The 14,476-nt window shown below is 38.7% G+C and overlaps 3 protein-coding genes across 3 annotated transcripts; 2 read left to right on the forward strand and 1 right to left on the reverse strand.

Annotated features, from left to right (window-relative positions):
• Nucleotides 1-1,797: 1,797 nt before the first annotated feature.
• LOC114536857 (collagen alpha-1(XIV) chain-like) lies at nucleotides 1,798-2,702 on the forward strand. Its single transcript, XM_028558195.1, has 2 exons — nucleotides 1,798-1,947; nucleotides 2,421-2,702. Exons 1-2 carry the CDS (start codon nucleotides 1,798-1,800, stop codon nucleotides 2,700-2,702), a joined length of 432 nt encoding a protein of 143 aa, XP_028413996.1.
• Nucleotides 2,703-3,509: 807 nt separating this feature from the next.
• On the reverse strand, nucleotides 3,510-4,565 carry LOC114536858 (galactose-3-O-sulfotransferase 2-like). The gene has a single exon (XM_028558196.1). The coding sequence runs from the start codon at nucleotides 4,563-4,565 to the stop codon at nucleotides 3,510-3,512; it is 1,056 nt and encodes a 351-aa protein (XP_028413997.1).
• Nucleotides 4,566-5,699: 1,134 nt separating this feature from the next.
• On the forward strand, nucleotides 5,700-13,762 carry LOC114536859 (lys-63-specific deubiquitinase BRCC36-like). The gene is made up of 9 exons (XM_028558197.1): nucleotides 5,700-5,807; nucleotides 7,489-7,608; nucleotides 8,163-8,256; nucleotides 8,685-8,773; nucleotides 9,372-9,424; nucleotides 10,002-10,101; nucleotides 11,878-11,909; nucleotides 12,217-12,281; nucleotides 12,969-13,762. Exons 1-9 carry the CDS (start codon nucleotides 5,700-5,702, stop codon nucleotides 13,124-13,126), a joined length of 819 nt encoding a protein of 272 aa, XP_028413998.1. The 3' UTR covers nucleotides 13,127-13,762.
• Nucleotides 13,763-14,476: the final 714 nt, after the last annotated feature.

Below are 14,476 nucleotides of genomic sequence, written 5' to 3' on the forward strand. Positions count from 1 at the left end.
CCTTTGGCCTTCAATATATATGCTTGTCTTTTACAGTACCGCAACCAACTACCGCTAACCCCCCTACCACTGTACCAAGCACGAAGGCGCCTACGACGGTTGTTTCCACAGCAACTAGTACTGAAAAGCCTTCTTCCACACAAGAACCAAGTCCTACAGCTCCAAGAACGACAGCAAGAATTACAACGGAGCAAACATCCACCAGTGGCAGCGGGTTACCTACGGAGGAAGTGGAAATCACAACTTCAAAACCTACCACCGCTGAACGTCTGACCACAACTCAGATGCCAAGTACCACCGAAGCAACGACTTCTTTGGGATCAACGACGAGTTCAAAACCGATGACAGTTGTAACAACAACTTTGAAACACACTACAACTGAACGTCCTACCACAACCCAGATCCCAACGTCGACCGAATCGACAACAACTGAGAAATCGACCACGAATTTGCCATCAACCACAGCACCGACAACGCGAGCTGTAACAATTGCACCGACAACGGAGTTTGTTCCGGGTCCGTCTGCATGCGGTCACAGCAAAGCAAAGGATATTCTCTTCATCATTGACAGTGCATATAGTTACCAACAACATAGAGCGACCAGGCGAAAGGAATGGAAACAAGTGAAACATTTTGTCAAGGAAATGATTTCGGAGTTGGAAGGGGACAGGTTCAGAATTGGTGTGATGCAATATGGTGGATATGGCAAACCCTGGATGGAAGTTGAACTTTCGGATGGAGTTGATACAAGTAGTTTGAAACGTCAGATTGATGATATGAAACAAGTTGGTGGGACGAAAAAAAGGGCCGGAGAAGCATTAGCTTTTGCCGGTAATAAGGTGGGTGACTTTCGTACAAAAATACTACCAATATATATGTTTGAACCTTGAAGGCTTGAAAATATCATCTCACATGCTGTCTTTCGAGTTTTTTTGGATGAACTTTGTTGAAATATGTTGAAACATCCTAACTTTTAACAAATATTTCAGTTCTATGAATTCAACACGATCTACGACCGCGAAGATGCACAGGACGTTGTCGTTCTTATCACGCGTGACAGGCCGACGGATAGGGCGCAAGCGGTGGCAGAGGCTGACATGCTGAAAAGAAAGGGGGTTCAAGTCGTTGCTGTAGGAGTGAGCCTATATCCCTGGTATTTGGCGCAATCCGTTGGAAAAATGTCATCGTTCAAGCATGATGCTATCACGTGCAAGTACAGCGAACTAGCCGACAAGAAAATGGACCTGCTCGAGAAGATTTGTACGTCAGTCAATTTACCTGGAGGTCAGTCAAGAACCGATAATCGATAATAATATTTTGATGATGAGCACAATTTTACTTGACTTAGTACGTCATTACAGTGGATGTAATACAGTTTTCTGAAGGGCCCTTTACTTAAATAGGCGAATTCTAGATCTATGATTGACAGCTTTGCAATAACTCTTTGGTTTCGAATGATTCTAGTGATTCATGATTCTAGATCACAGCGAACCAATAATTTGCGAGATTCGCAGACACTTTGTCGTTTTTCAAATGACAGCAGCTAAAAATGTTAACAAAACGTTCGTTTACATTACGACTGGACACCAGCTTCAAAGCATTTTCTCTTCAGTGTGCTAACATTTAGTTTTCTCTCATCTAGTCGTATCACTTTGTCGAAACAAAAAAGTCGACGTTCAATTCCTCCTGGACGGATCTCGAAGCATCAACCAAGAAGAGTTTGACAAGAAGCGGAAGTTCCTGAAAGACGTGTTCTTTTTAATAGAGTCGCCACCGTCAGATCTGCATACGGGGTTGATGCAGTTCAGTACGGTCGAGAAAACAGAACATTTATTCCAACTTCAAAAACACACCTTGCCTGAAGAACTGAACGCAATTATTAATATGCAATATCACTCTGGAAGAAATACAATGTTGGGAGACGCTTTGAGCCAGATAAATAACGAGGTACGCATGCAGTGATTTTCTTTCAAATTTTCCCTTTTTTAAAATTAAACAACTGAAAGTATCGGACCATGCTAGAAAATTTTCACGTCCCTTTTTCCTATCACATACGTTAAGTTTATTAACAAAAAGAGGAACGTTCTTACCGATATTCCCCCAAAAATCATTTAGGGGAAAAATGTTATTAACAAATAGAAGACAAGTTTTCTATGACAAAGTAAATCTTTCTTGAACAGCCTCCAGGGTTATTCCGTTCACCATTTACCCCCCGCCCCCGCGTTTTTCCCCAAGTTCCCCAACCCTCTTCTCCCTCCCTTCCCATCTTTCTTTCAGTTCTCTCTAACCACCTCTTTCCTCCCTCCGCGTCTTTCCCAAGTTCCCTCTAACCCCCTTCTTCTTTCCTCCTTACTACATATTGTTCTCCAATCTCCATAAATCGCTACTCACCGCGTTACTAATTGATGTTTCACTCACAGGTGTTCAACGGACAAGCTGGTGATCGTTCCACCGTGGAAAATGTTCTCGTCATCTTCAGTGACGGTCGAGCACACGATATCTCGCGGGCATACCGAGAGGCAGGCTACATGAAAGAAAAAGATGTGCGAATCATAGCCACGGCTGTGAGCGACTCTGGCTATATCCCCGAGGAGCTGAGAAGGCTTGCGACGCATCGTAAAGACGTATTGGCCATTGATCTGAGCAACTCTGCGCACTATGCCAAGGAACTCGCGTCGATGATTTGCAAGGCTAACGCGTGAGGGACATACGGAACCGGACAACCAGTAATAATCATGCCGAGCGACAACTGGCTGCGGTTAAAGGATCTGATTCAAATGCATAAAGCACACTGCAGTGCAGGCTAGGCCATGTTTATCTGGAATCAAGTTGCTCGGTTACTCAATTTTCTATCAAGGTTTGGGGAAAGCGAATGAACTCTATTTAGACCAGAATTATATATAATTGGAGACCGCAATTCATGCCAATTTTAAAGGTGGATAGAGAACTAGTGCTAGTACGGGTCTCTTAATTCAGCTGCGAACTCCCTTCAAAAATAGCTACTTTACGATGTATTTAAAAAAAAACGCAAAGTATGTAATCATTACTTGAAGGATGTGTAAAATTAGATAAAAAATATTTAAGCCCGAAGAGGGAAATCACAATGTCGTATTATGTATTAGAAAAATGTATGGAATACAATAAAAATTGCCTAAATTATTATATTTGCAATATGCATGTGTTCCGTTATAAATCGGTAGAGAACTTCGATTGGATTGATGTAACGTAGAATGAATTCCAACATGAAAAGTACAATCAAATTTGAGGGTACTGAAATTCCCTTCGAATTATCCTATTTGAGTAATAGGCACCCCCTAGGGACTACAAAATAACCATGTAAACAAATACAAAAATTACCATGTACAGGAAAAAAAAATGGAAAAAATATTTAATTGCAAAACATTGATAATTTTCTTAATTTTCGTGAAATTGATAATTCAATTATCAGTCTTTTGAGTTCCTGCCCTCTATTATACAAAAATCACAATTCAGAACCAAACTTAACCTGGTTATAATCTTTTGGAGATGGTCCTAAAATATTCCAGATATTTTATTTCAGGACGCACCATGCGTTCGCAGGTTAACTTTAAAGCAGTTGAGATGTTCGGCTTGAGAGAATAGCCATATATCACAGCTGCGGAACTATTGTACGGTCTGTCAATGAAAATACCTGTTCGCAGGCATTCCGCACTCAGTTCCCTGTTCCTTTTACGGAGCATCGCGACTTCGTTCCAAAAGCTCTCTCCTTCCCTTTTTATCTCATCCCACAGCGAGGCATTGAAATATTCGTAAAGCATCACGTCTTCTTTGATCCAATGGAGGATTTTTCCCCGAACACGCGCACTCGTGGGCTCGTTCTTCCCCAATTGCTGGTTGAGTTTAAAGTAGACAACATCGTCTAAAGTCCAACACAGCTTTCTTCTAAGAAGTATCAATGATTCGTCGAAGTGCTCCATTATGAGAATCAAGTTAAATTTTCTCGATATGACTTCTAGCTGCTCGCGAGTCATGGCTTCATTTGACTGGTCGAATCCAAAATCGAACAGTTGGGGATTACGCAACAGCTGCAGGCTTGGGTTATCGATGAGTATCTGTGGATACCGTCGATTTAGAGAACTGAGTATCTCGAAGGCATTATCGAGAAAATACTCCAAGGAAATGGATTTTCGATTTCCATTTGCAGCGAGCAACCCGCCCAAATCCATAAACTGAAACAGGGAGGCAAACTGCGTAGCAGGATGCCTCAAGATTGAAATATATTTTGTTGTATCTGGCAACAGTTCCGCAAGCGATTTGGCATCAAAGCGCGCGTGATTTGAGAGTATATTCGGTCGAGGAACCCGGTTCTGTACAAAGTCAGTTTGGAATGGCAGAGGCCACAGGAAGTGATAAAATCCGTCCATGGGCAGCGCAACGGTTAAGTTGTGCCGATCGGCAAACCTATTGAGAATGTTCGTGATTGTGCTGCTTCCAGTTTTGTGCGTCTTCAGAAACATTATGTTTTTTTGAGCTGAACTGCACGTTTCTCTCGCTTTGATCTTTTTCGTTCTGTTCAATTCAAACATAAGCGGAATTAGCGGTAAATCGATTAGAATGCTTTATCGCCCACAGTAGCATAGCGAGTGTGAAGCTTTTGTCCCGCTATACAAATTTCAGGGTTGTCATAACTATCGAATGGTTTCTTCAGAAATTGAAAAATTTTACAGTCAATGAACCCCAAAATATTAGCATAGCGGAAAAAATGTCAGGCTGGCCACGCTACTGCATGATTCAACCAAAGAATGCTACATTCATGCATATTAAGAATGATAGAAATTATTGAGTCAACTTCCCGGCTAATTTCCAGCCATGAAAATCTACCCTGTTCAATATCCATATATTGTGTTGTATCATTTTTTTAGGGTCTGAAACCGATCTCTTTTTAATTAGTATATAAACATGCAGTAATATCACAATATGATAGTAAGGAGCACTGGGCAACATTTCGGTAATAATATACTTACATTGATCTTGTAGTAATCAGTGCATTATCCATAAACGTGGTTTCAGGTAGAAACCAGACACGGCAAAATTTTATACTTATAAATACAATACTAATTACTATGAGACACCACGCTCGTTTGAGTAAAAGACGTAGACATCTGAGGCATATGCTCATAACGGTAGAGAAAATAAATTGAAAAAAAGTTATCCAGCGCACGTGTCATAGTTACATTATTATAATAATATTATTTTAATATCCCAGACAATTGACAATATACTACATGTCATTGCAACAGGTATCTGTATGGTGTACCTGCGAGGTGATTTCACTGCATAAAATCCAATTTCCTATGTTTAGAAACAATTAAACTAATTAAAGCAACACAATGAGGCTATCAACGTTTCAACGTTAAAAGTTGGCAATTCTGTACTAATTTCAAAAAGCCGGCAAAGGATTTTCAGGCTATTCACTAGATTAGATAACCTCGTATCGTCAAAATAAATGGAGGGAGGGTAATTTATCATTGATTTTTATTTCGAATCATTGAATGAGTCGCTCTGAGGCTACGTACGTTGAGCTAAAGGTTTCGTTAAACAACTTTTTCAGAAAGGAAAATAATGGTTTTTGGTTGGCGAAGACGGCCTAGTGGCTAGTACAGTAATTCCCCCCACTTCTCAGAATACCTTTCTCCCCCCCTTTCACTTATCAAAACAATATGGCGGCTGTCTCGGAAGTAAAATTTCAGGCTGATGCCTTCATGGTTTGCTTAACTCATGCTTTTTCTACCGACAGAGAGGAAATAATGGGACTATTGATTGGCGAAGTAGGTTTATATTCAATATGAAACATTCTCCCTGATTAAATAAGATGTTTTATTTATAAAGATCTTGGGGTCCCTTTCCATACTGAGCATACATGTTCGTTCTTTCCTTTTGCCGACTGTCCAAGTTATTGTTGATCATACACGTTTGTTTGAATTGAAAAAATTAACTTGAGAAGCTTCTGACTCTCCCAATATGTTGCATATCGAAGTAACGATGATTTAATACTTTGGAGATAATAATAATATCAGAACTAATGGACTTTATATAGCCTTTAGGTAATGGGTTAATTAGGGCTACTGTGCTGACTATTTTTTATCAACAAGAGACAAATACGTGGAATAATCTTTCATGATATCAACACATTAACATGATTAACATCAATACTAAAATAAGTCTGTTGGTTTGATTATTAAGCCTCCAGGGTTGACATATTTGGGGTTATATATATAGCTGTTTCATATAGGCCCTAATATATATTGAGGTTTTTTTGGTTAGTTTAAATTTAAAGAAATTCCTAGAGCTTTGGCCGCTAAATGAAAAAGATCTAAAGTGTATTCTTTTACCCTGAGGAGCTCAAACACTGAAACCACTATAGTTGCATTATATGGAATTTCCTGAGTGTACAGTATTAAGGATTAGCTTTGTTTGGTTGGCCAACGTGATTTCTCACAATAAACATGACATTATCACAAACACAGCCTCCTATGAGCCAACTACATGATTACTTGTTGATTGAGAAGAAAATTGTTACATTTACATATTCATTGGCTGAACTTTAACTTTGCTGTGATTCCTTGGAGAATCAGATGACAACAAAAATGCAAGGGAAATATATAAACAAATAGCAAATATTGCTTCATTGTTATATTTATTATTATTATACTTATTGTTTCAGCCCCAAGATGAAAATATTACATTTGCAGCATTGTCACTTTAGTTCAGGTAGCTCAAACCAGGGTGAAATTTCAATGTTTGAATTAACCACAGAGGCTGATAAATGAATCTGATATTTAGCCTTGTGAAAAGGGCTCAATCTGAGGCCAATTACATAAACCACGTAGATGGGATAATTTTTTCTGATTTTTTCAAAGTCAACTGAATCTAAGGATGTGTATTGAATCCATGAGTCACAAGTTGAAATTAATTGCCATTGATGACCTTGCTTTATATTAGCCTTGCAAAAAAAATTGGCAACAAGATTTTACCCTTTAACAGTCCCCTATAGCACCATTTTTAAATATGGTGACCTGTAAAACCTGTAAATTAAGTCCAAAGCATTCCTGCTGCAAACTTTTTACAACCGGGACTGTGCTTGGTACTGGGTGAATATTTATATATTCAGTTCTGCCAGATGTATTTCTATTGTAAGCTATTGCACTTAAAAAAAAAATCCATCAGGCAGAACTGGACATATAAATATTCACCCACCAAGCCAGTGGTGTAACTAGAGCGATAAGTGGTAGGTGCACTAAAAATTGTTTGAATACACCACCAAAACAGTGATTTTTTTATAAACTGACTCACAAATAATTGAAAATAAAATCAAGCGAATAATTTTGTTCGATTGAAACATTCCGCGTAGTAGAAAGCCACAATGCAACCTGTCTATCGTGGTAAGGTATTAAAACTGTATTTATATTTTTAGTTTTTGTGATTAAAATTTTCACTTTCTCCTCGTAGATCGACGAATTCAACGTATCTCACGTGTTCACCGTTTTTATGCTGCGGCGATCTGATAAAAGAAAGGATCGTGTCGAAATATCGCCAGAACAACTATCTCATGCTTCAACACAAGCAGAAATATCCTTTTTCACGAGAATAATTAACAATTATACTATGAAGTGTATTGCATGCGGTTATCTCCACTTATCTCGACCAATCAGAGTGCAGCATAGCTAATGTACAGCGAGTAGTTCTAGCAAAAACTTTGGTTAATTAAAGGTCCGTTCACACGATCCAACTTTGTCGGATCCAATTCACTTTGGACATATGGAATGTAGCTTGTTATTAACAAAGTAGTGCTGCATTGGCTTTAGTTCATTTGTTTGTCATATACTGTATGTATATTGCAAGTCAACAGACTATGAAGCATCCATCAGAAGTGAATTGGATCCGACAAAATTGGATCGTTAAAAGACCTTAAAATCAAATAGTTTTCCACCTCTGGCTCATGTCAAAGTTAAGTAGTTAACTACATTAGTAAGCAAGCTAAAAATAACCAAGCTGCTTAAGCTGCCTAGTATTGAACAACGTGACAAGAATGGTAAAATACGATAATGATAGTACTTGTATTTACTCATTTATTAACAATTCTTCAACACTTCGCCAAGTTTCAATTCTTAACGATCAAGTACCAGTTAGGAATGCTAACGACCCGAAAGTGTCCCATGAGGATTCTAGGCTGGTATCATTCGCATCCCCACATAACCGTGTGGCCATCTCATGTTGGTAAGCAACAGATGCAAGTTGAAAATTTGTATCATGGTCATGCAACAAAGCTTCCCCCCCCCCTTGCCTTCCGTATCTGTGTGTGGGACGGGACTAGGTCGAGTTACATATCGAAATATCACCTTTTCGAATGTCTTGACCTAGCTAGTAGCTCAGTTGAAAGAGCATTGGGCTAGCAAACCAAAGGCCGCGGTCTCGATTGCCAATATGGTCAAGCTAATTTTTTAGACTACCCGGTTTTAGAGTAGCACCATTTTAATATTCATTTAAACACCCGAGTCATATGCGCTATCACTGCACTGGGGTTGCTCTGTTCAGATCAACTGTGCAACAAAGTACCGATAATTTCTTAAAGGGAAATTGTCTATTTCTTAAAATATCAAGAACAGTCAAAATATTTCACACACAAAGCCGTCCTTTCCTTGCAGACGTTCAGACTCAGGCCATGTACCAGATGATGGATCCAGGTTTTGTTGGTTTGATTTTCTCATGTTTTAACGATGATACTGCTTCGTCGGTGAGTACTATACATTTCAGCTGTGTCTCAAGTGGATTCGTCATCCTCAAATCGTCCTCCCAAATGATTTTTACTGTCATAAAACATGATAATGACAGATAATAACCGTGCAAATTTATATCAGTATTTGAAAGCAAAGAAACCTCGCACTCATAATACAACACCAACCACCATGGCTTGGAACGTTTATGATCCTTTTCAGACAATGCATGCAGAGACTATACCTTAGGTTCAGCACAAACTGCATGCCCCATGCACTTTCACAATTTTATAGGTAATTTATCAATTGGATTTACCAATGCAAAATTTTAACTCTGAACCATTGAACCGAACTGGAACGATACCTCCTCATTGTTTTTGTGTCACGCGTGTCTGGCTTCTTTGGCTTCACAAAAACAATGAAGAGGTATCGTTACAGTTTTTTATTACAATTCACTGCTCTGAACACAGGATCTTTGACAGTGTAAACCAGACCTGATGTTGATAAGCTGAAGTCTTTGTATGTATATGTTCCAATGCATTCGATTCGGTACATGAAAAATTTGACGTCTCTGAAACGGGACTAATTTCGGTTTTCTCTTTGTTTGTTTATATGCAGCGTGGTCAGATACAATTGACTTGTTTTCAGTCGCATGTAAACTCATCAATGGAGTAAGTAATATCTCTTAACATTATATTCCTTGTGTATGTCGAATTATTGCCAGGATAAGAATGTCATAAACTGTGATAGTGCATGGCTCAGGTAAATTAATAATGTGATGGTGCATCTTTAAGACACAAAATGGATTTAGATTGAATTCCGGAATATCATTCCAACCGTCCAAATCCAGTATCTCAGTTGAAAGAGCACTGGGCTAGCAAACCAAAGGTCGCGGGTTCCAATCCTACCGGGGTCGAGCTAACTTTTAAGCTGGTCTGGTAGAGTGGCATAATCGCATTAAGTTACATTTGGGGTATACGAGATTTACAGTACTCGTCAGCTGATCTCTAAATGGTAGCTGAATGCAACGTTACATGTTCCATCTAAAAAGCAAATTAAATTGAAAGATAAATTTGGGTATGATTTTGACATGTTTTCAGTGCAGGTCGTGGTCAGGTTTTGTGCTCGCACGAGCGTCGGCATGCAGTTGCAAATAGCCAACGCATATACGTCTACACCCTTCCCTGTGCTTAACTCGCTAATTTCAGTTTCCCCCTCTTACACCAATGTATTTCGATTATTTATTAGGTACAGGCGGGTCGAAGTTCCTGTGAGGATCGTCCCTAGTGAAACCATAAGCGACGCTTGTCTTGAAGCGTTGGAACAACTTCCTGATATATTAGGACAGGTATTATCAATCGCAAATCAGTTATAATGAATTTTACTGTATTTTATATTAAGAGAGAGCATACCTGTATAAATTCTTAGGTATGATATATAAACTTTATATATAATATGCTTCAAATCAAATGCCTCCAAAGCCTTTCCGAAGCCAGGGTAGACGTTTTAAATCCAACATCAGTATGGTGCTCCCCGGCTATTTTTTTTATGATTGTGGTTAATGGTTAATCTAGGAAGTACCGGAGAAATATTTTTATTACATTTTCAACGAACGCGAGGTGATGGATGTTTTCAAGTTGTATCAACATTTTAAGCTTCAACCAGTTGCCTCAACTTGAGAACAACCATGTTCCTTCGATACACCACATCATTGTTCAGTGTTGTTTTCATCAACCAGGAACAACCTGATCAATTTTTACGCGTAAAATATACCTCGATACAGAAGAACGTTTGGAACCGGACATAATTCTTGAAGGCGTGACACTGACAAACAACGAAGCGATAGCGGTTTTGGCTAATTTAGACAATAACAAAGCTTTTGGTCCGGATGAATCCCGGCACGATTATTAACGGAAACGTCATCGCTTCTTCGCTCTGCGCCCTCTTTAACAAATCCTTACGTTGTGGTGTACTTCCTGACGAATGGAAATTGCCGAATGTTGTACGTATAAACGCGGCGTCAAAACATCGAATATCACGTTTTCCATCAAATCAATCCTTATTAACACGGGTTTGTCCCACGAAAGTCCTGTGTAACACAGTTGATTGAAGTATTCGATCATATAGGTCGGAATTAGATAACGGTAAACAGATAGTTCTAAGTGACTTATTTCGACATGTCGAAGCCGTTCGATAAAGTTAGTCACACTAAGCTAATGCACCGACTACGTGAGTTCAGTTTTCAAGGTAACCTCCTTAACTGGTTTTCGTCATGCATATCTCAGCAATCGTTACCAACAGACAACTGTCGCTGGTGCAACATCACGACCACTTTCCGTGACATCTGGTGTGCCACAAGGCTCTATTCTCGGTTCCTTGCTGTCTTGCTGTTTCTTCTATATGAAAATCATCTCTCTGAAACCGTGAGCATCTCAAACATTGCAACCTTTGCGGACGATACGAAACCGCATCGTCGCTAGAGCAAGATCTGACAAACTTTCAAGAAAGCTTTAGCAATGTGAACCGTGAAAGTCTTACGAAAAAAGAAAGCTCAACAAAATAGATTTCCCTTACAAGCATAACTCTGTCCGAGAAAGACCTGATCACAAACGTGATTTGGGCGTGCGGACCACATCCAATCTAACATGGTCTAAATTTGTGCTCAAGCAACAACAATGTTAGGCTACATAAGAAGAATTACTCCAGACATTAAGCCTATGTCAGTTCGTCGCACCCTATATTTGGCTTTTGTACGCTCGAAACTATGCTACGCTTCTCAAGTCTGGGCTCCACAATCTGTGGAGAACATCAAACGTTTGGAACGAATACAACGACGCGCGAGCAAATTCATTCTACATCTGCCGTTTATGTCACCGCGGAATCACCCACACACAGAGACTATATAGATATGTTGGATCTACCAAATACACTACCAAAGGAACTGACATTAAAGAACGCGAGCTTTTGTAGTTTCGAGAACAAACTTTATAACTATTAAAAATCGGCGTTACATATTTATAATGCCGAAGATCCTAGAACGTGGAAGCCTATATGTTTGTCTTGCAACGTGTCTCGTAACCTGTCTCGTTCGAATTTTCAATGATCACTTTTTACTTTATTATAGGAGGAAGAAGAAGTATATCAAAAGACACTCAAGTAATAATCGAAAAAAATCATTATTGATGATGTAAAATTGCCCAAATTTCGCATGTTTCGAATTGTTCTGATCATAAACTCTATAGTTCATGTTTGGTGTTAGATACTCCGAAAGCACATTGTTTCTTGAAAAGTTTAGAAGTTTAAAATATGGAGAATTGAACCGTTAGTTTACATTACGCGACTTCCACCTATAATAAACAGTACTAAATCTTCAATCTCAAAACGTCATGATCGGCATTTCAGTTTATAACAAAATACTTGTCGGCATTTAGGTTTAACTCGTTGCAATTTTCTCTGTATTTAGCAAAGTCAAGCCGGAGAAAGCAACTAAGAAAAATGATCTTTTGACTATTGTACACAACGGTGCAGGTGAGTAAGTTCTGTTATAGCTAATCCATGCAGAGTAATTGACCTTTTGGATTATGGACTGCTTTTCTATTATATGAACATGAGTGTTGTATAGAGTTTTACGCCATGCACCGAGAAAAATCGTATTTAAACACACGTAAAAATACGATATCTTACGTGTAAAAATCAAAATTTTACATGCAAGCCAATAAAAAACCGCGTAGGAAGTATGTTTGACCAATCAAAGAATGTTTCTAGCTCAGAGTTTCCGTTCGTTTTATTTACCATACCATATTTATATACACGTTCAAGAGACTATAACTATATAAGCGCATTTTACTGAACATTGTTATTTTAAATGTGTGCCCTTCAATACATATTTGTTTTAGAGTTACTAAGAATTGTCGTTTGCTTATAATTTGTTCATGTAATAAACAGAATATTACGTGGTTGTTTATTAACTTTGCAAGGCTATATCCAACCTTGCAAGCCAGGCTTTTCTACCTACGCTCCACGGCCTACGCCGCATCTCCCGCATTTTACAACATCACGCAACCAATTTCTTAAAAATTTGGAAGATATGAAAACACTGAAAATTGACCGCGTTAAAACTTTTGAAAGAAAGATTCCATAACCATAAGTTACATTTACCTGTGCAAGTGGTACGTGCTTCCAATTTCCTTGATTAAATTATTGTCGTTATTGTAGTTTTCACGAAGTCACTGTGTCGTGTGATCGAAGTCATGTGTGGTCCACTAATGCAGACACTTGAAAACAGATTGGATAGAAATGAGAGGAAGACCAAAGAACTTTTGAGGGAGAAAGAGGAATTAGAGCGAAGACTTGAAGCTATAAAAAACGCCTGAATACGATATCAGTTGCACAATTATCCTATTTATGAAATAATAATTAACCAGCATTTAATGCTACACAGTCGCCGCCTCGTCATCGGTCGTAGATCGGCGATGGGCTACGATTCGCCCGTGTCGGTTTCATGAGAAAGACAAAACAATTTCCGCTCATTTATATCCGAAGACAGAGTCGTGAACGAATTAAAGCCTGGTTTCCATATGACGCCGACCTGTCGCCGACTCATTGTCTGTATAATCATCCAAGGAGAAAATGACTTCAGAAAGACAAAAGATTTCACTCATCAATAATCACCGACAGTAACACTTTGCCGACGTCGGCGTCATATGGAAAATGGTTTAAGGACGTTGGAAGTAGTTTTTGATTGCCTTTTCTAAGAATTCGTGACTGTCCGGTAGTTTTTACAGTTTTTAAATATTTTGTTTCACATACTTAACCCAATATTAGACACCAATTCAGAAATATTCAAGATGACAATCGTCAATAATGTTCAAATTGGTATATCAACCTACGCATGCTTCCAACGTCCTTCAAAAACCTAATGGATCACGAATAAAGAAACGTTTTGTACTGGCTATATGAATTTGTCATATTGTAATATTTAACGTGATACAACACATTACACCATAAACTCCTGGAGCAGTATATCAAATATCTCATAAAATGTGCTCGGCAACTGTCTAAAAGTAAACTAGGAGATGTCGTTCTTCGAAGAAGGTAAACAAGATGAACCTTTTTTGCTCGAGAAGTGAAAGCCAAGGTAAAGAAAGTGATGCATGTTGAGGCAATAAATTCGAGTATTTTTTTCATAGATCCATTCAAATCAATCCCGACATTCTTACATCTCAGATTAAAAAGTTAATATAAGAACACGGGTTAAAGCATTGCAGCAGAAAGTTTAGAAAAACGTGTAATTTACCACTCCCTCTGTTTACATTTTGCCAATTTCCGATTAGCGGAAAGACCAAAATGTAAAAAACGCGATCGTTGCATGGTCAACATTCCTCCCCCTTGTTCCTTATGTAGCTAGTATTTCCAGGCAGGCCAGCAAGGTTTTCGTTCTCGTGCATGGCGTGCATCTCTTGCGATAACGTTGACAAACATTCATTCATTCAAACTATTTACACACACAAAATCTTTTCAAGAATAAAGCTGGTTTTCAAAAGAGGTGTGCACTGCTTTAAAAAATGAAATCCAGCAAGCGTATTACAAAATGAAATAACAGCAAGCGTATTTCATCAAGGTGATTTGGTAGGCTATATAGCTATATTAAGCATAGCCATTTTGAATCCCCTTGTTTTTTGAGCTCTGCCATGTTTGGGAGTCTTTATTCCCGAACCTTTCCT

The sequence above is a fragment of the Dendronephthya gigantea genome, unplaced genomic scaffold (assembly GCF_004324835.1).
Source record: "Dendronephthya gigantea isolate DGI-Jeju-01 unplaced genomic scaffold, DenGig_1.0 000149F, whole genome shotgun sequence".
Taxonomy (NCBI): domain Eukaryota; kingdom Metazoa; phylum Cnidaria; class Anthozoa; order Malacalcyonacea; family Nephtheidae; genus Dendronephthya; species Dendronephthya gigantea.